We start from the raw sequence: 22,164 nt of genomic DNA, 5'->3' as shown, positions 1-22,164 counted from the left end.
CTTGTTAAAGATTAATTGGACTTTAATGCCTTACCACAACCATATTCATCAGAGCGGTCGGCACAGTCCGGCTCCTCGTCGCACTGGTAACTGGCAGGAATGCATGTGCGGTCAGACAAACACACAAATTGCTCCGGGGCACATGTGTCCCCTGGACCTTTAGTGGCTGAAGAAACAAGAAAAAAAAGAATAAATTATTAAAGAGTCGTAAAGTGAGTCATTTCGGTGCCTCTAGTGGCAACAAACGGAACTGCAAAAATAATACTAGTTATCAAACAGGTTTCCAAACCACTTTCCCCATCTGTGGATGGAAGTTCAGGTCTGACTTACGGCAGTTCATCTCATCTGAGTTGTCTTGACAGTCATTATCCCCATCACAACGCCACAGCTTCAGGGCACATCGGCCGTTCTGACATTTAAACTCATTGGGCTCACAAGGAGATGGAGTTCCTGTGAAATTACAAATAAAGTTATATAATAAATGCAGAGTTATGGTTATAAATAAGTGGTTTCATTTCTGTGGTAAACGAAAGGTTTGTCCTACCACACTTGAACTCGTCGCTGCCATCAGAGCAGTCCGGTTCGCCATCACATAAGTAATCCCGTGAGATACACTGTCCGTTCTGGCAGGTGGCCTGGTCTGCACGGCAGGGTCCCGGGCCGGGTGGGGGTCTTGTTTTGGGAGGCGTAGGTGGAGTAGGACGGACAGGAACAACAGCTTTGAAAATAAATTAGAAAATTTGGGCAATCGATTAAAAAAAAAAAAAAAAAAAAAAAGCAATCAAATTAAATACATGCTAATAACTTACAGAAAAGCCCCTAAATTAAGATAATTCTAAGCCATTATGGTTTCAGATGTGTAAAGCATTGAATATACATTAGAAAAAGTAGCTATAGATGTCAAAATTTTGTGTTTTATTTACATATTATTGAAAAAGCCTTTCAAGGTCCTATTCAGTGTACTAAATAAAAGGTAAAATGACTAAATTACATGACGTAAAAAAAAAAAATTATGCATGAGATCTAATTCTTTTCAATAGATTTAGATAGTATTAGTCAGGTCAACATTAACAAAGCAATGCCACTCATTCTAAAGCAAATGAGAAGGATTCATCTCAAGCAATCTCACTCACCACAGTTCACTTCATCACTCAAGTCATTGCAGTCAGGCCGTCTGTCACACACAGAATCCAGAGGGATACACGCCAGCCCATCCTGACATCTGAACTCATAAGACAAGCAATCCCTGGGACTGGGCTTCACTGAGGTGGTAGAGACAGACATAAACAATGCAGTGACATACTGTATGTAATGCAAGGCAGTGATCCAAGAAAAACTGTACATGATGCTTTGTTGAAAGATGTCTATCACAGCCTGGCCATGCTGGACCTGCTATTTCAAGAGGATACAAAAGGGCTTTGTTCACACAGGCATCGAAATCAGACTTTTTGGAGTTTGCAACACAAATCTGTTTTTATAGTCTGAATAAACAAAAAACACAAAATAAAAAAAAAATACATCCACATGTGGTTTGAAATCCAATTAAAATCAGATTTTTTCTGGTAATGCATCTCAGTCTGAAAAGTCAGGTCAGATTTTTCATTATTTAGGACACATCTCACTTATGGTATGAGAAAGTCTACAGATTGTATTGTCTGAACAAGCAGATCAGTGCAGAACATGGACAGTCAGTCCTGAAGATCAGATTTGAAAAGCAAATTTACATGCGGTGTGAACAAAGCCAAAGGACATCTGTACAATGTTCATTCTGTCTTTTCTATTCAGTCTTGAATTCTCTTATCCGGTACCTTAATTTGAAAGTAAAAAGTATGGAAAGCTTGGACTAAAAAAATTAAATTATATCACAAATGAACAAAACTAGATACTGCAAACACAAACAGGTTGCATTGCCTGAAAATGATACTCCAAGGTAGGCGCATTCCTGACATCAGCGTCACTTCAATCAATGACAAGCCATGCAAAGCCTTTTGTTCTTCTCGTCAAAGTCAGGTCTCCATCAGAGTGCACACATGCATAAAGGTTTCATTCTTTATCCAACCACTACATAATCTGAGAATTTCTTTGCAGTTCTCATAAGTGAACAAGACTGGACTGTGTTCTAATGCACAACAGTGTCCATGCAGCAGACCTGGTTGAGGACAAACCTGGCACACCGATGGGCTCCACAGGAGGGAGAGTATCAGCTATGAACCAGACACAAATATTATCTATACTACATTCTGTTGAACGATGAATAGTTCCAAACAGAACTTCAAGAACGAATAGTTAGGCAGACTATAAAGTGTAGAAGACAGAGGTGTAAAAATGCACAGTTGCATCTGATAGTTGAAAATTCAATGCATTAGTTATCAAATTGATTATTATTATTACTATTATTATTATAATTATTGTAGTTGTTGTAGTTGATAAATGTGTTAATTTCTTATTCAACAATTTAAGCATGCAAAATATCTTTGTCAATATCATCATTATTATTATTATTATTATTATTAATAAAATGTATATTATTATTATTATCAATAGTAATTATAAATTGTGTTATTCCACATTTATAAAATATCTCTGACAAATGGAGTTTCAATGCATGAATTATCATATTTATTTTCATCATCAACATCATCGTTATTAAAAAAAAAAAACTATATTATTATTATTCATTATTATGCAAAATATAAGCATGCAAAATATATTTGCCAATATTATTATTATTAATAAAATGTATTATAATAATTATAATTATTATTATGCAAAATATAAAACAAACATGCAAAATATATTTGCCAAAATCATTATTATTGTCATCAAAAAAATTACAGTATAAAGTATAATTAATGATAACAATATTATTGTTATAGTTTGTTATATTGTTTGTTCATAAATATTTTTTGTCAGTATTCTAATATGGAAAATTGTCCCTCAAGCTAAATTTGTGTCTGCAGCCATTTATTTATTTATTTTTTACTTTAAATGAACCACACCAAAATTGTCAAATCAAACAAAATTATAACCAAATTTCAGATATTATGATGTATTTCAACATTTAGTAAGGAATCATAATCTAATTATTATTGGAAAAGTATTGAACATACCTTCTCCAAGCCTTCTGAACTCGAAGCCAATTACTGAGGTATCGTAGGAGGCAATGGTGCCCTCTTTAACCACAGAGAACAGGACACCTCTGATCTGTGTTTCATTAGAGTTGTTATCTGAGCCGACGTCCAGCTCCACAAACACATCTTTGCCGATTTTCCTGCGAAATGTACACAGAGCACACTTAATCAAAACAACAAACTAACCACATTAAACAACCTAAGATAAATTGTTGGTATCCTAGCCTGGTTAGGCTGGTCTGTTTGATGTTTTTACAGAGGATTCGGGCACCCGCTTGTCCAAGCTAGGAGACCAACTTGTTTATGATGTTTTTCAGCAGGGTGATCATAATAAGTTCCATAATACAAAAAGAGCATGAGTATTCAATTAAATGAATGTCCTAAGTAAACTGACTATCCTTTTACACAAGAACATGCACTATTACTTGAGTGTTTGAAATTGAAAATAGTGTTTACTTGATGAGAACCACATTGACGGTCTGCTGTCCTGGTATCCTGTTGTAGTCAGACTCGAGCTGTGGAGGAGATAAACACCATTAATCACCACATACTGGCCTTGCCATACAAAATACTTCAGTCTCTGTGTACTAAATCAGGTAAACACTGATTTAAACATTAACACAGTACAGACAAAATTCAGAAGAAAGGCATGTGATCAATAATATGACCCAACACCCAGGTGGAGCACACCCTTAATTATCGTGTAAACTCCTTTGGTGGTATTTCTTGAGGTCACAGTCTTTGAGTAGTTGCATGTACCGTATCAACGACGGCAGATGATATCTCTTGGAAAGCAGGAGAGTAGATGTCATCAAGTTCAGGCCCATACTGGAATGAGTTTGTGAAGTTCACCAGTGCCCGATAGTAAACTAGAAACAAGAATGCAGATGTCAGACTTGCAATAACAGTGCCAGACAATTTTATTATAGTGATTCATATAGAGAAATTTGCAAATGTAATTGGTCTCTATAAAAGTATCTGATGACTTTTCACTTGAGAAAAACAAATATACAAACTAGGCATAAATCAATATTATCATCAATATACTTCAATAATTATCATTTTGTCTTTTATTAATGATAATAATTGTTTTTATATTTACAAAATATATATGTTTTATACAAACACAAAACAAAAATAACAACTTTATTCAACAATCTCTTTTCTTCTTTGTCAATCTGCTACACTGTTGACGTAGTAAACAGTGCAGCGCTTCCGTGTTCTACGTCAGTACGCCGGATCATTATTGGCCGGGTCCTGCGTCACGTGCTGCTCACGTGAACAGCGTCAGCCAATACTGAGTCAGCATTCTGATGTAGAACCCGGAAGCGCTGCACTGTGTTTACTATGTCAACAGTGTAGGAGAATGACAAAGAAGAGAAGAAATTGTTGAATAAAGTCATTATTTTTGTTTTGTTTTGGGCGCACAAAAAGTATTCTCGTCACTTCATAACATTAAGGTTGAACCACTGTAGTCACATGGACTATTTTAATGATGTCTTTACTACTTTTCTGGATCTTGAATGTGGTAATTACGTTGCTTTCTCTTGGGGATCAGAAAGCTCTCAGATTTCATCAAAAATATGTTCCGAAGATGAACGAAGGTCTTATGGGTTTTGGATCAACATGAGGGTTAGTACTTAATGACAGAAATTTCATTTTTGTGTGAACTAACCCTTTAATATTATTTATAAATGATCAATAATAATTGTATTTTTTAAACTTTTATTATACAAAAGTAAATTCTAAGAATGCACCGATAACAATGATGTCCAATAAGTGGATACTTATTTTCATGTTATGGCTGATAACTAAATGTATATATATAAAAAAAGAACAAAACATAGTACAGATATATTATGCTTGTGTGATATTCAAGGAGATGACAAATACCATCCTAAACAAACTAAGACCTAAATTAAAAGGCATGAATAAACATGTAAATGAACAACAAAATCAAACATGCTGATTAAGACAATAATCGGGTTTGGAGTCACACGTATAGTATAGTATAGTATAGTATAGTATAGTATAGTATAGTATAGTATATGTATAACATAAATAAATGCGGTCATAAAAATGTCAAATAAACATTGAGAAGCACAGCATTACAAAATCTATTCAGGAAATGTTTCAGCATTGACAGCTCCTATTCTTCTGCAAAAGCTGCCGTTCAATACCAAAACAAATACATGCTATTAGCTTATGCCCAGAGTCTCACAGTAACATCAACCTTTAAAAAGCTCCAGCCTTTTTACTGCCCTCCCGGCGGCTCGCCTGGGTGGGTTTACCCGATTTCAGTTTGTCAAACTGAGTTGAGAAAGGAAGTCAATATTTGTGCTCTTTCTTGCAGTTAGCTGCCACTCGCCATAGTTCTCCAGCAGAGTTGTGTTTAATGCGACTGCCAAATAGACACACAGCTTATATACACACAAGTCACATACATCCCAAACAGACTCTTTTGACCTTTTACTCTTCCTAATGCCTTTATAGATCTATTCCAATTGATATTATATCACAGACATTAATTAACTTGCTTTTTACGGAATCCAGACACCTGCTGTCACCATCTGGTCAAATGTATTTGCCACGCACACACGGTTTATTGGAAATTTGCACTTAGTGCTGACAGGATTTAGAAAAGAAAATGGCCCAGAGTTAAAATTTTTCTAATTGCGCAATACACTGATACATGGTGGCAATGCTTCCTTAAAGGTATCCTCCATTTCTGCGGAAGACAAGTCTCATTACTGCAAAACGGGTCATTAAAGGTAAGAGAGAAATGAAAACAAAGTAAGAGTGTCAGAAGGTCTTGACTGACTGCCTTTGTCTGTATTTTCTGTAACGTCACCATGGCAGGACTATTGCAGCCTGGACAGAGGAAAGGAAACATCAAAAGGTCCCGTCAAAGTGTTGGCACTGACCCGTGATTAATCGAATCACTTGTGTGGGCACAATGTAAAAGCATCAGCCTCTCTCTTTCAACGGCACAGCCTGCCCATCGCCTGTAATCTTGTCTCAGTGGCTCTCACTAATAAGGCTTCAACTCAGAAAACCACATTCTCGCTTTGGAACAGAGCGCAATCCCATTCAGTCTTTCCGTTAAGGAAATCCCCTGTTGAACGCCAGCAAGGGCACTGAAACTGCATTCGGACAAGGGAAAAGACAGTGAAATAAAAGCGTTCTAAATGCTTAATTCATAAACTCTTCTCTCTATACAACAGCATAACTTTGGCAGCTTTGTGGGCCGAGTCCTCGACGGGACACACAGAGGCCTGTGCGGAAGACAAAGAGCTGATTGAGCCAATGCGGCCCGTCTGGCCTTTAAAGCATGAGTCTTTCAACTCGACCTTCACTCCTCTCACTCCTCCCAAGAACCCTTCATTCTGAATCGTACACTCGAAGCAGTCTTCTTGACTTATTTTGCAGCTCTGTGGAATGCACTTGGACAGAGATTCGCTGATTTTTCACCAGTTTATTCCCAGACACAAACCATCCAAATGTCAAATGTGCATTTGCGAGAGGAAAACCTTCATCCATCATAATGCCAAAAAGCCAGCTGGCAGGGCATCTTGTTGTCGTTCTGGTGCTAAACAGAATTTCACACCCCCGAGCATGGAAGTGCATAACCCGTTTAGCTTGTGTTTACTGCTCGGAGATCATACAAGCAAATTGGTGAATGCATAAATTAGAGCGTGGAAGTGAAATTTCAATGAGGGGCAGAAACATACACACACAAAAAATTGTCAGCAGTGGTTCTTTGTGACACATTTTTAACATATTCAAATTGTTCTACTTCACTGTAATAATGCCAATTCATTTTGTGATTCCAGAAGTTTCAAGAACTATACAATAGTTATTGAGGGGGACAAAAATAAATATATAATTTAAATATAATTTAAATCTCGATTTTTAGAGTTAGATTATTAAATTATTATTCATATATTAAAATAATTTAAATACTGAAAGGATTAGTTCACTTTCAAATGAACCTCAAGCCATCCTAGGTGTATTTGACTTTCTTCTTTCTGATGAACACAATCGGAGTTATATTAATAAATATCCTGACGCATCTGAGCTTTATAATGGCAGTGAACGGGACCGAGTATGAGCTGAAGAAAGTGCCTCCATCCACATCTATCCATCATAAACGTGTATTCCACACGGCTCCGGGGGGTTAATAAAGGCCTTCTGAAGTGAAGCGATGCGTTTGTGTAAAAAAAAAAAAAAAAAAAAAAAAAATCCATATTTAACTAGTTATGAAGTAAAATATCTAGCTTCCGCCAGACCGCCTTTCGTATTCAACGTATGAAGAAAGTGTAAAACTCTTGCAGTTCAAAAAGCTTACGCTACGTCCTACACCTTCCGTATTCAACTAACAAAAAAAAAGCTTAACTGACATGACGCCAGTTTACACTTTCTTCGTAACTTGAATATGGAAGGCGGTCTGGCGGCAGCTAGATATTTTACTTTATAACTTGTTAAATATCGAATTTTTTTTTTACACAAATGCATCTCTTCACTTCAGATGGACTTTATTAACCCCCCGGAGCAGTGTGGAGTACGTTTATAATGGATGTATGTGAATGGAAGCACTTTCTTCATCTCATACTCGTTGGTCCCACTAACTGCCATTATTGAAAATAATGATTAAGATGTCACCTTGAATAACACACATGTACTCAAGGTGTAAAGAGAATATGTTATTACTTTTTTTGCTTTATTACACCATAAGCCATTAATTGAAAATTTTCTTGAAAATGGTAAGCACATTTTTCCAAAACCATACGAAACCAACATGAACACAAGAGTACATTTATAAGAATTCGACACAAACTAGATCCTCCCTTTCTTTTTAAACATTTATCGTGATCACTCTAAGATGTCACTGACCCAGATAACTCAAAGTACTTGGAAAAATGAGCAAAACATGGTGTTACAAACATATTAAAATATATCAGCTAAGGTTAAAATGGTTACATTGTTACGAAGCAACCATATCGAAGATAATGCCGCATAATTGAAGAGTTCAGCTGAGAACACGACCTACTGTATTCGTGCTACTCAGGGCTTTAAGATGTCCCCAGATGACCAAAACATGGACAAAGAACAGAGGCATTGGGGATTGAGGTCAAAGGGTCAAAGGAAAATTATTGTGCAAACGGTGAACGGAACAAGAGGAAAGAGGCAGGACGTGTGTGGAGGAGATTTTATTTCAAGGACAGTGGAGAAACAATAGAGACAAAAACAGAGGAAGAAAAGCAGATTTTACCATATTTCTTTTCAGTGTAATGAGTGCAAACCAGAAGGTTAGATGCATATGAACTGCTATGATACTATTAAGATTTAAGAAGTACGAGATACAGCAAACCAGCTGGAGAGTCACGGTTTAATTGACGCATGTTTTCTATTTTGAATGACAGTTTTTGATTTGTGCGTGTTTAAGACCCACATTCCTCTGGCATAGCAGAGCATTGACAGTGAACCACTGAGCCAGAGGCGACGCTGCATATGATCAACATCTGTCTATGAAGACACAGATCGTTACCAGAATTCTCTCAGCCTGTTTTAAATGGCAACTATAATTACCATGGTGGAATCTCATTAAGTCATTGTAGTTTGCAGGATATCCTCAACTCCAGCCAGTATCTACACTTCCACTGTCTAGATTCAACTCTTCTCTCTCACAAATACACCCGTTGAAGAGGTATATTCTGGGCTACCAGTGGGCGGGGCACATCCTGTTTGCTCCCGCATACTTGAAGACATGTCAAAGATAATTGGTCTTGACGTCAGAATATTTTGATTAACCATTTCTGGTTCCCACTAAAGAATATTTAGTTATTACTACAATTTTTAATAATTTAATTTTAATATTTTAATTACAATATAAATCTCCTGCAATGACTACACTAGAAGGCCTACAAAGAAACGATGTAATCAAGAATTCAAGTATTCAAGGCAAGCTGGAAATATTATTGATCTCAAAACAAGCACAAGTAAATACCAACACATTCGCACAAACTTTCTATGAGAGATAATATAAAAGAACATCCGACTGAATGATCGTGGACGCACAGAGTCGGTACAGAGAAGTAATGTGGATGAGAGATAGTTTTGGTAATTGCTATGATTATGTATTGCTGTTCATTCCATCCCACGCTAAGTGGTGTTAATGAGGTATCCACAAATTCAAAGCCGTCCTGCATCAAAATCAAAGTGCCAAGTTGAAAGAAGCGACACTATTAGAACTGTCCTTTTATGTACTGAACTGCTACTGACAATTTCACACTACAAAGCCCTCAGTGTGCCATCACACAGACAAAGCGAGCACTCTTTCTTCCTTTAAAGATAAAACAAGCGCGAACACACTTCATTCTTTCTCTTTATCCGTCTCTCTCTCTCTCTCTCTCTCTCTCTCTCTCTCTCGCTACTGTATCTTCCATTAAGCTCTTTTGATCACTTGAACAATGAATATTATTTATTTCGTTTAGCCACTGGAACAAAAGCTGCGAATAACTTTATAAATCCCAAAAGATGGATTATTACTTTCATTATGGACACTCCCAGGCCTTCTGCAGGAAATAAAAATGCTCAGCTGTGTTGAAACCCAAAGATGTTTCCATTTGCAGTAAAATGAGCTCATTTACTGTAGGTCAACTATTGTAATCATCATAACTTCTGAATTGAAACTTTTTTACACGTATTACAGATGTGGCAGATTATTAGCCAACAATGGGTTAGAACCCTCAATGACTTTCAAATACTGTCTGTGTCTTTGTGAGTCTCATATCATATTGTAAGGACATTTGTGCCTTCAAATGTGTCCAGTGAGAGAAATAAAGCAATGTTTCCTATGGAGGAGGACAAGATTTTCCAAGGCAACGCATATGTTGCTGCCATAACAATGAGTGGCTTCAAAGCGGTTCATGAGGATGGCTATTTAGGAAGTTCTGTTCAGTAAACTAGTGGTTCTCAACAATTTTATATGAAACAATAAATGGTAAGCCAATACTACCAATATTATTATTAAATTAATTGTTATTAAAAATCCTCCATGTGCATAATTTGTGATGGTGAAAATAAAGTCCCTAAAATCAAACACTAAAACTAGTAATATATAATGCAATTTTTTGCTTGTTTATTGCTGTCAATGATCCTATCTATCTATGGAATCTTGTTTCCGCCATGAAATAAAATTAAAAAAGGTAATTGTGACTTTTTATCTCACAATTCTGACTTTTTTACCTCAGATTTGCGAAATATAAACTCACAGTTGCAAGTTATAAAGTCAGAATTGCGAGATATAAACTCGCAATTGCGTGTTATAATGTCCAATTGTGAGGAGAAAAATATCTAATTTATCTCAATATCAAATATCTCAAACATCTCATTATATCTCACAATTCTGACTTTATAACTTGCAATAGCATGTTGTAAAGTCAGAATTATAAGATATGAAAAATTATAACTCGCAATTGAGAGTTTATATCTCACAATTCTGAAAATTTTTTGTGAGATATAAAGTCAGATTTGCGTGATAAAAACTCAATTGAAAAAAGTCACAATTACCTTTTTTATTTTATTTTTTTATTTAGTGACAGAAACAAGCTTCCATACCTATCAGAACAGACCTGTGACTTTTTAGGTCATGACCCACCATCAAGAACCACATTCTCTTCATTTTCTTAATTCTTTGCTCTTTTCTCTTTCTGACAGAATGTATATGGCCTCCTCTGAGAAGGTGGGACCTCAACAACATGGAAACCAAAATAACCGCAGCTGCCCCTTCACGTCTCCCAATCCTGCTGTATAACTATCATCTTTGCAGCCCTGACACACAACATTACATCAACTGCATGACCAGGACAGGCAATGGAAAAGTTGGGTGGCCTTTTTTTCTGGAAGGACCCTATACACTTCTGTTTTGACATCTGTTCACTTTAGCAGAGCTCAAGAGTCATGCACAAGTGGCCCTCAATCTTCATGTGCAAGGAACCATTTTACTCTTCAGTAATAGGATTTAGATAAATAATAAACTTATTTATTGGTGGCATTTTTTTTATTTTTTATAAATGATACCAATAAAAAAGAAAGCTAAAATTATTCAAATAAACAATAAATAAATAATGTTTAGTTTAATATAGTATTATATATTTGTCAACACAGGAGAGTAAGCCAAGAAAATATGAAACGAGAAACAGATTAATTATTTTTCATTTTACAACTACGATTTCATTTTGGCTGTACACCTCCGATTACACTCATGGGTAGATGACTTAACAAATTAACAAGTTGGTCCTATGAGCTTCTCACCTAGAAAGCACTGTAATCAAACACAAATTCCATGTGGAGGTGTTGAGATAGGCAATCTCATGGCCTCTTTTCAAAATGATCTCCTGGCCATTCTCTGAAAGGAACTGAAAGCATGTCTGTATGCTGCGGTAACCTTTGTCTCCTCAGCTTCAAGTGGCTGCATGACCCTGTGTCCAGGCTCTGAATGAGGGCCTGTGAAACTTCTGAAGTTATGTTGAACCAAAGGAGGTTGAGGAGACCTCACATGTCTTTATCAGACAAACAAATAAACAGGAAAATATAGCGGGTGAGATTAAAGAGTCTTCTTGTATGCTAAGGGGGTTTGTGAATGATAAAGATATCATTTCTTTGGGCTGCTTATCCAGTGCTTAACATAATCATGTGTTTTGAAATCACATTTTTGTAATTTGGCAAATGCCTTACTACAGGGATAGTTCCTTTAGGAGTAACCTGGGGTTAAGTGTCTTGCTCATGGGAAGATTGTTGACAGACCCCAAAAACTCTCCAGTTCATAAATCACCCCTTCTGTGGTTTAAACCAACAACCTTTGGGTTACCACCAGCACAGATGTCTGACCACTAAGCTACAACCATTTCAATTTACCACATCAAAAGGCCTAGAATGAGCCTTAGGAAAGAATTTTTTTTTAATTTTTTTTTTTTTTATATCTCACAGAGAGCAATGAGATTAAAATGGAAAGCAAATAAAGACTATGCTCAATTCTCCTGCTTCTCTGTGTTATATGCATCAATTTTTGGTCAAGATCTTGTATTGACAATGCAAGAGGTGAGCACTCTGTAAAGTCTAGTCCAGCACATCCCAAAGACTTTCAATGTTAAGGTATTGACTTGTATTCATGTGTAAAAAATGATTCTTCATGCTCCCTCACAACCATTCTTTCATAATTTGAGCCTGGCGAATCTTGACATTGTTATCCTGGCATACGGCCATGATGTGTCTTCCTAAATTGGTTGTTTAAGAGATGAAAAACTACACACTCCATCAATTAAGGTTAGAAGAACTGTTAACAAACAGCAATAATGATCCAGTATTTTGCCTATTTAAATCCAAACAGCGACTTTTTTTTTTGGGTCCGGGCAGTGTAAAAGAGAACCATTTCAAGGTCTATTCAGGGCTTAGCACACTTACATTTCAAGATGTAATAAACATGATCATGATAACCTTGCTTTTAACAGTATATTCTCTCAGTCTCAAAATTCACAGTAAAGACCACTTAGGCTTACGTATAAAACTATTTCAAGTACAGACGACCAATGTAAAAGTATGGATGGAAAATGCATCAGAAAAACAGGATGCAGAGTAATAGGTTCTACAGTTGCAGGATATGAACTCTAATCAGTGACAGGGAAGGAAAGGTGGTCACACAGATCTTGTAAAAGAGCACACAGGTTAGACATCCACAAATACTCCGCTCCAGGAAGCCAAATGTTCCTTCCCAAACGCTGTCAGGCACAGATCTATAAATGGCTTTAGAGAATAAACTTCCCCCTTTAGAAGGGGGATTACCACTGGCTCAACCTATCCAGCCATAAAACATTATGTGGCAGATATTTGTTAAAAGATGTTGATTTGCTATTTATGAATGTACCAAATGAACTGGGAACAGAAATATGCTCGGATAAATGAAAGCATCCTGACTTCAAAGCAACCTCGTGTAGTGTGTTAAACCTCAAAGATCATCAGTGGGTCATCAGATCACCACTGTACTCCAGTTCAAGCTTAGAGGGATGGCAACGCTGCTAAACTTGGGTCTAAATTTGCTTTGAGAATTTCAAGCCTGGAGTTGGTCACTTCATAACCTGGAGTCTCAGAGAGGTGATGTTTAAGAGCTGACTCATTCAGCTGTTTAGATCTGGCACCTCTTGGTCAACACTGTCTCCCTCTAGAAGTCTATCTTCTGATTACGCTAAAGCTACAGCAGAAATATCCCTTCCTAATTTAAGGGCCAGCATATCTGTGTGGAGGTGTCCATGCGGTGCTATTTTGGGAGTAAAGCACAGGTGTCGGACTGCAGAGCTCCTACCAAAACAATCACTTCACCATGATGTCATGCAATACAATGGCCCAGACAGACTCCAAAAAGACAGACGGGGAAGCAAAAGTCTTTCCAAAGATGCAGAAGTCTGACACTGAGACTGAGACACTTTCGGTATTTGTAATCTAAATAACACAAGGTCTGTTTCCAAAATGAGGCTGGATACCACACAACACAAGGAATGAAACTATTGAACTATTGTTTTAAAAGTCTGAGATAAGTTATTAAAATGCTTCTTTTTGTAACAGTCTATGCAAAATCCCCAATGCCATCTGACAAGTTGATCCACGTCATCTACAGCACAAAGCAGTAGCACTGTATGACAAACAAAGTGCGGAAAGAGACAGAATATAAAGATAAGAGTGTGCCAGTATCGCTAGCAAAGCATCAAACTGAGCCACTGACATCCTGAAGTAAACTTTGAAACGCTCGGGATAATCACGCAGCTCCTTGATGAGGTGGAACTCTCCTTCCTCTCTACGCAGGATTGGATGTACCCAATATTTCCTCTTTCTTTTTGTCTTTTTAAGAAAAGAGAGGACAACTAAATCATGCTCACTGCTTGAAGGCTCCATTTTGTATTGTTTTGCAAATTTTTTCGCAACGGATTCATTAATACGCATCGCACTCAGTGTGCAAGGTCTCTGTGCGTGACAAATTTTTAGGATCACGAACACGAAAAAACGCATACGAAAATTTCGGACTCAGTGTGCAAAGGCCTCGAGTCCGAAATTCGTGTCTGAAATTTTCACACGTTAAAAAATAAATACGACCTCACGTTGTGTTTACACACTGCCTCCGAAACTTTTCGTCCGTCATAAAAAAAATTCGGATCAGGTTTGATTTTCTGCGTTTTTCGCATCCGTGGCACGCATTTTGAGAGAAGTTTTGACAATTCAGAGTCACCGTACAAGCGAACGCCAAAATCCCGAATGCCATCTGACAAGTTGATCCACGTTGTCTACAGCACAAACAGTAGCACTGAATGACAAACAAAGTGTGGAATATAAAGAGACAAAATATAAAGACAGATTGTGCCAGTAGCAAAGCATCAAACTGAGCCACATCTTGAAGTAAACTTTGAAACACTCGGGATAATCACGCAGCTCCTTGATGAGGTGGAACTCTCCTTTCTCTCTATGCAATCTCGTGATTGGATGGACCCAATATTTCCTCTTTCTTTTTCTCTTTTTAAGAAGAGAGAGGACAACTAAATCATGCTCACTGCTCCATTTTGTATTGTTTTGCGAATTTTTTCGCAACGGATTCATTAATACGCATCGGACTCAGTGTGCAAGGTCTCTGTGCGTGACGAATTTTTAGGATCACGAGTACGAAAAAACGCATACTAAAATTTCGGACTCAGTGTGCAAAGGTCTTCAGGCTACAAAGAAAGTTTCTATAGAAGAATAAAATGTCATCAGCATGCGCTAGTGGCAAACGACCATGTTGAATCACACTTTGGCATTTGTAAAAAAGGAAGTAGTGAAAGAAGAAGGGAAAAGAGCTTGAGGTAAGCAGTTTTAAGTTTTAGCGCCATGTCGCTTTGATTTCACGTTGCATTTTCATTGGCTGGTCAGTAGATGTAGGTCGCAGCAGCAAACACTGTGCGTTGATCATGCTGAATTTCTGACACTGTCAGAAAATGATCGTAGGCTATCTTTGGTCGCAAGACCGGGAAAATGGCCGTCTTTGAACCTCTCTCACTGTACGACATAGGACCACGATCACAGAAATCGCCACGATTGTTTCACGATGGCAATCTTTCGTCTGGGACAACCAAACATCATGCAGTGTACCCTTAATAAATAAAACTCAGAGAAGAAAAATAATATGTTGCATGTTAAAAGATCATGAAAGGCGAGAATTAAACTTGAGACGTGAGGAAATCAATACATGACAGTTTGTATCGTCTGTTCCGGCACTATTTTTTATACTGACTTTCAAGTGTGCTGCTATGTTTACACCTCTCCATCTCATCTGATGAAAGGAGAAATGAGTATTGTTTGGATCTCTGGAACAAATCTGAGGCCCTTGTTATGATGAAGCGGTGGTCTCATCACTATGAGCAAAGGCGGGTGACAGGATGTGACCTGAGACACTATTCAGCAGACGCAACAACTCTATATAATGCCTCAGAAGATGATTAAAACTCTTTCAAGTTTTACAGCAAAGTGTTTGCAGCAGAATCTGTTGAATCTCTTTTATCACACTGATATGAAAGATGTGACTATTGTCATGTTGTAATACTTCCTCTCCATAAAAAAAAAAAAAAAAGATTCTCACTTGTTATAGTGAGTGGGTCAACTGTACTCGGCTCAGGAGTGCTTCCATCCTCTTCTCCACTGATTTCTGAAAGAAAAAAAGGACATTGATTAGTTTTAGTTTTTTGTTAAACACAAAAAAACCCTCAGAAAATCACCTGTTAGGCAGGCGAATCAAGGCGAAACACTTAAAACAGTCTCTATTCACATGAATGTGAGCACTTCTAGCTACGACAGCCCACACTCTACGCAAGCTAAGCATTCTGAAATGTGTGTAGGGATGTGTCTCTTATGTGTCTCTTATGTTTTCTATTTGAATATATTTTAAAATGTAATCTATTCTTGTGATGGCAAAGCTGAATTTTCAGCATCATTACTAGTTTTCAGTGTCACATGACCCTTTAGAAACCATTCTGATATGCTGATTCGGTGCTCAAGAAAAATTTCTCATCATTATCAATGTTGAAAACAGCTGTGCTGCTTAATATTTTAGGATTCCTTGATGAATATAAAGTTCAAAGCATTTATTTGAAATGGAAATCTTTTGTAACATTATAAATGTCTTTACACTTTTGATCAATTTTTATTCTCTCTGCTGAATAAAAGTTTTAAATTTACTTTTAAACAATTATAACATTAAAAAAAATATTAATTTGAAAATATGCAGTGTTGCATTTATGTAATTTAATACTTTCTATGTTGTTTTGTCTTAAAACATTGTTTTTGGTTAAAAGGAGTCAGGCATAACAAACATTCCTATTCCTTCATTATAGGTACTCAGCATTGCAGCATTCAGAGAGTCTCACCTCCTGAAGGATCATAGTACTCTTCATCATCCACATATCCCCCTGGTCGCTTGTTTTCCTCCTCTAAATCCTCTGGAAAGGGCACCTCATCCCACACTTTAGAAGTCTGAGCCACCTGTAGTCAAAACAAATGAAACCACAAGTTATGGGATTGAAATGAGCATCTCCAAACACATCCCGAGTTATAAGAGACCTACAGAGGAGAGGCGCAAATACAAAAGTCAATGCCTTCTGGCTCCACTGAAGGAAGAAGAGATAAAGGTCACGCCTTTGTGCTGTGCATACACAAAAATGCATATCTCGCCCATCACAGAGACATGAAATGCATGTAAAACAGCTGCCCTAAGAAGTATTTAGACACTGCAGTCTCACTTCAAAATGCCATAGCATTTGCATTAAAACATCAAACCAAGTGGCATCAGGAATTAAATAAAGCTAGAGCTCAGACAGAACTTGCAACAATTTTTAAGCAACCGGTGTCAATGTCCGCAGGTGTAATTCATCACATCAACTATTAACAATCTACTAGTGTAACAACTAAATACAAATACATACAGTAAGTGTTTGTGTGTGTGTGTCTGTGTATATACACACACATATATACAGTATGTGGGTGTGGTAGTTACCATGGTAAATTTCCAACATAAAATCTGTGAACACCTTTTACCCCCATGGTACTGTAACACCCTAACCCATTAACACAGGGCTCGTAGTCAGGAAATATTTGTCATGCAGAGATTAATGTCACACCCATGAGAGGTCATAAAAATAACGGACATAAATATAGTCTTTAAATCTAGGATAAATAAATCTAGGATATTTGAAACCTCTTGTAAATATTATAAAACTACTGCATGTTACACAGCAAATGAGTACATCAGGATTTCACAAACACAAACATCTAATTTGCAAGGATGTATATTATATCCATATATAACCATGATAAATATGTTTAATATTTATGGCCTTATATATAAACATGTTTAATTATGTTTGCAATTTTATAACACTAAATGCAAGATTTTTACCCTTCTAGTCAAATAAAGAAGTTAATTTGTCAAATTTGAATTTAAGAATCATTAAAAGTTTGGGGTCAGAAAGATTTAACAAAAGAAATTAATACTTTTATTTAGCAAGGACGCATTGAATTGACCAAAAGTGACAGTAAAGACACTTATAATGTTACAAAACATTTCTATTTCAAATAAATAATGTTCTTTTGAACTTTCTAGTTATCAGAGTATCCTGAAAACTGTCAAAATCACAGTTTCCACAAAAATATTGATCAAAACAACCGTTTTCAACTTTGATAAGAAGAAGAAGAGGAAGAAGAAATATTTTTGAGCAGCAAATCAGCATATTAGAAGGATTTCTGAAGGATCATGTGACACTGAAGACTGGAGTAACGAGAATAAAATACATTTCTTAATGTTGGAAAAAAAAGAAAAGAAACAGTATTACATTTTTACTGTATTATTGATCAAATAAATGGAGTCTGAGTGAGGTTAATTGACTCCCCTGATATATGATTGATTAATCTGATAAAAAAATGCCCAAGGTATCTCAGGACAAAACATACAACATAAAAACATGAAAGAAACATTATACATCTCTTCTTTGGATACATTTCGCATAGTTAGCAGAAACTTGAACTCATCCAAACAACCAGCAGTGTCTTCTGCTTATTCACTTCTTTGCTCAGCAACAAAAGCTTTGATGATTGTATAAAATCATGTCCCTTCTGCACCGCGGTTCTCATCTTCACTTTTGTATATGTGTTTGGCAAGATGCCACATTTGGCATTTTCGGTCTTCATAGCCCGCCAGTTCCCATTTCCCTGCATCTCCATCATGGCCACAGTTCCCATTTAAATGGCTCCCGCAAATAAATAACTTGATCTCCCCCGCAAATCCTTTCTCCCCTGACTGAACACTCTAAAACAACAATCCTGGAGCTTTTTCAAAAGGAAAGCGCTGACTGGCAAAATTCTTTCAATTGAAGCTGCTCAGCGAACCTTTGGTGATCCCTGCCTGCTTCCCTGTCCCTTGGGATGGAGTACTCCCAAAACGAGACACACTGTCACTTTGTCATCCATAATTGTAGCATATTTTGGGGAGAAGAATTAGCAAAGAGTATGTGTCAGTTTAATTATCTCCAGATATGACACACAACTTAGCAAGAAGGAAAAATACAGTATGATTATTGACTATTATTATAGGGTATCAACGTTAAAAGAACAGGTCACCCAGAAAATGAAAGTTAAGTCATTTTTACTTATATTTACTCATATTAACCTTTTTTCCATATACATTTCCATATTTCCAAAAGGAAAAAAAGATGAAAATATTACTTGACAGTCATGGTCACCATTCTCATTGTATGGAAATGTCCTTGCGTGTCAAACAGGTTTCAAACGACTTGAAGGCAAGTAAATGATGACACTTTTCAAACTCTCAGGTCATTCTCCAGCCTTAGAAGGCTTGAGTCAAAGACTATAGATATAGAAAGACGGTTTATTCCTATTAGTTATGAATGGGAGAAACTTCAACGCGCAATATGGCAAAATATGTCCCGCCTTCTAAGTAAAAGAGCCAATCGTTGGTTTCTAAAGTCATTGCGTCACTATAGCTGCTGTTAGAAGCTCCGGATCCCATAGAAACCTGAGACTCGCGCTTAGGACTGCATATGCGCATTGGCTGGTCTAGCCTGAAAAATAACGCTATTTAAGCATAAGAAACCATATTTATGGGACAGTTCATATCAGATTCTGTTGATGATTTGAAATATGCTATTTAATTGCGAGTTCGCCAAGCAGTTTTTGAGATTGCAGAATTCCTTCATTCAAATAAATAGGATTTGGTCTTAGATGCCCAAAATAGCTGCCCGGAGGCGTTGCAAACATGGCCACCGAGTGAACAGACTTTCCTTGAAAAGGACTTTGCTTGAGTTCACCTAGCCAAAGGTAATGATAGCACAAGCAAACATAACGTACTGCATTCCACTGTCAAAGCAATCTCGCTGTTTACTTTCCAATTATGCCATTCACAATGGCAAAAGTTTGTTCTGCAGGAATGGTAAAGAAACCAACAAAAAGCAACATCAGATCACATAGTTTTGCAAGAAAAGTTTTAACTTGAAAGAAAGCCTTCAAATTACTCTAGGGTTTACCCAGCTGCAGTTTACAAGGCAAGAAAACCAATGCTTCTGTATCTATGCCCATGGACAATTGATAAGCAGAGAGAACCAGACGATACAAATTGAGATGGTCTTGGCCAGCTTGCTTGGACTTCCACACTTTTGCTAATGAGTGACTCACACTCAGCTTCCAAAGAGTAATAATGATGGCTAGAAAGGACAGATGTGCACTGCTGAAGTGTATTGGAGGCTTATCCGCTCCCACACACACCCCTTTCTGGCATTTCCAACCCCTAAATCAGACCCATGTCCAATTTCCAAGGCCTTACGAGCACAGCGTGAGAACAGGATTTTAGTATTTTGGTTTTGTTCACATTGGAGTGCAGCTGCGGAACAGACGTTACTGCAAGTGACTCAAAACGACTAAAAAAAAACAACAACCCACAATTACTTTGCAATCATTATTTGCGACATGTTCCCCTTTCGGAGTACAGTTTGACACTATCAAAAAATAAAAATAAAATAATATTTAAAATACTACAACTCCTGGCTACTGAACTGATTACTTGATTATGGTACAGTATTCAGTACAGTGGCTATGAAACTGTAAAGTTCTGACTGCTCAAAAATGCAATGATACGAAAATGGAATAAAATGCTTCAGAGTGGCAATAAACACCAGTAGTTGAAACCTAGACTCGCCACACTGTATTACATAAGGATTTAATAGACGTGAAGGGGATGATGATTTTTATAAACACACAAATGGAATGTAAACTGTACAGAGGTAAGTAGGTGAAAGCTTGAGATATGCACTTTATACCCTCAGTCAGAACACAATAGCACAGCTTGACAGGCAGACCGGAGGACAAACTTCCTGACCTCCATAAAACAACTCACTGTATATTATAGGGCCAGAAGTGCCAGCAAACTTCCATTACACTTCTCCTATCATATAATGCACTTCCTTGCTTGATATGGTACTGCTTATAGTCATGTCAAAGGAGAACTGAAAAGTATAAGTGAATAGTTCTGGTTCTGTTCCAAAACCCAGTCAGGAACCTTTTGAATTCGTGCTCCTGACGCTCAGTTTCAAAAAGCTAAGATACCTTGTTTTAGCCAAATTATAAGGTGACATTGCACGAATCCTTCATGGAAAATGCAATCACAATCACTGGGAGGAGCTCAGCGAAAAATAAACTCAAAATGGTGGACAAAAAAAATCATGATTATAAACTTATATTTCAAAGATTTCAGTATTATTAAAAATGGACTATTTGGGTGGCATGGGGAGCTAGTCCCTATGTAGAACGTTCCAAATCAGTCACTTATAAGTTTCCATGACTGTTATTGGTTAGCAATGATTACCCCAAGCAGAGCAGCTAATTATGTTTTGGAAAAATGCTAACAATGTTCTCACATTTTCCTTAGAAACATTCATCTGACAGCCAAGGGATGACTACAGGAAAGATTTATGCAATTGAAAGACAATAGCAAAAGACATACAGGTAGAGACAGAGATTCCTCTGGGAGTTTAACCTCTCATAGAAGAAGAATGCAAGGTGATGACAAGCTGCCAATTTTGACACTAAACCTCAGCTTGAGCACCTTTAGGATAAAGACCATGATGAGAGAGACCCTTCAACTACACAAAGCACTTTGGACAATATTTGACACCAACTCTTCTCAGCAAACACATGCCCCATTCACTTTAACCATAGCATACTCACTGGATGAGGCACATTCTTAAACAAGTTGTTACGGTCTTCAACATGGGCTTGGGGGGAGAAAAGGATGGACAAAGGCTGACAACATACTTCTGGCAACTAGAACTCGCCCCTGGTCATGCATGCATTCCCATTTAGACCCAAAGCAAGCATTTGGGATTGAGCAAGGACTCCCACAGGCATTCCAATGCATACTGGGCAAGATTTGACATACATGCTTTCAAATGTGCCCAGCGCAGCTGTTTCCCATGATGAAATCGAAGCTGGGAGCTGGGAGTTTCGCTCTGACACTGTTTAGACAATCAGGTTTCTCTGCTATTCGTCTTTTCCACTCTCTGGACATGCTTTCCCAGTGAGACTCTCTCCTGCTTCACTTCGCTATTGAGTGGCTCCATCACCATGAGCATGTTTGAGCAATCATCCAGCTCACACTGATCTCCACATACTGCAGGCTTGTTACTCAGTACCAGGCATTCAGAATAAGCAGCTGACCTGTGTGGGCTTGTATGGAAAATTTGGCTTGAAAAGGGAAATGAGGTGAACAAGACACAGGCAAAGTTTTAAAAAGTCTCAGTGGTGATCTGATCACATGTGGTCAACATTGCTTTTAACATCAGGTAGTAAAGATCAGGTAGTAAAGCATGCAGTCCTGCCAAGGATTTATCCGGACTGATTAGCGCTTACACTATAAATGCAATGTGGTTACATGGGTTTCCAAACAAAATCAAAC

The 22,164-nt window shown here is 37.4% G+C and overlaps 1 protein-coding gene across 14 annotated transcripts in view; it reads right to left on the bottom strand.

Annotated features, from left to right (window-relative positions):
- The window catches only part of hspg2 (heparan sulfate proteoglycan 2), a 118,452-nt gene that overhangs the window by 68,136 nt on the left and 28,152 nt on the right, over positions 1-22,164 (bottom strand). For all 14 annotated transcript variants that reach the window (XM_051879886.1, XM_051879890.1, XM_051879891.1 and 11 more), the window contains exons 2-10: positions 16,574-16,688; positions 15,790-15,855; positions 3,891-4,000; positions 3,588-3,646; positions 3,111-3,271; positions 1,134-1,262; positions 545-718; positions 331-450; positions 35-166 (exon numbers count right to left, since the gene is read on the bottom strand). In XM_051879886.1, coding sequence (XP_051735846.1) covers positions 35-166; positions 331-450; positions 545-718; positions 1,134-1,262; positions 3,111-3,271; positions 3,588-3,646; positions 3,891-4,000; positions 15,790-15,855; positions 16,574-16,688 — 1,066 coding nt within the window. The remainder of the gene's footprint in view (positions 1-34; positions 167-330; positions 451-544; positions 719-1,133; positions 1,263-3,110; positions 3,272-3,587; positions 3,647-3,890; positions 4,001-15,789; positions 15,856-16,573; positions 16,689-22,164) is intronic.

The sequence above is a fragment of the Ctenopharyngodon idella genome, chromosome 22 (genome assembly GCF_019924925.1).
Source record: "Ctenopharyngodon idella isolate HZGC_01 chromosome 22, HZGC01, whole genome shotgun sequence".
Classification (NCBI taxonomy): domain Eukaryota; kingdom Metazoa; phylum Chordata; class Actinopteri; order Cypriniformes; family Xenocyprididae; genus Ctenopharyngodon; species Ctenopharyngodon idella.
The sequence above is the reverse complement of the archived record's forward strand: the minus strand, read 5'-3'. Positions and strand labels throughout refer to the sequence as shown.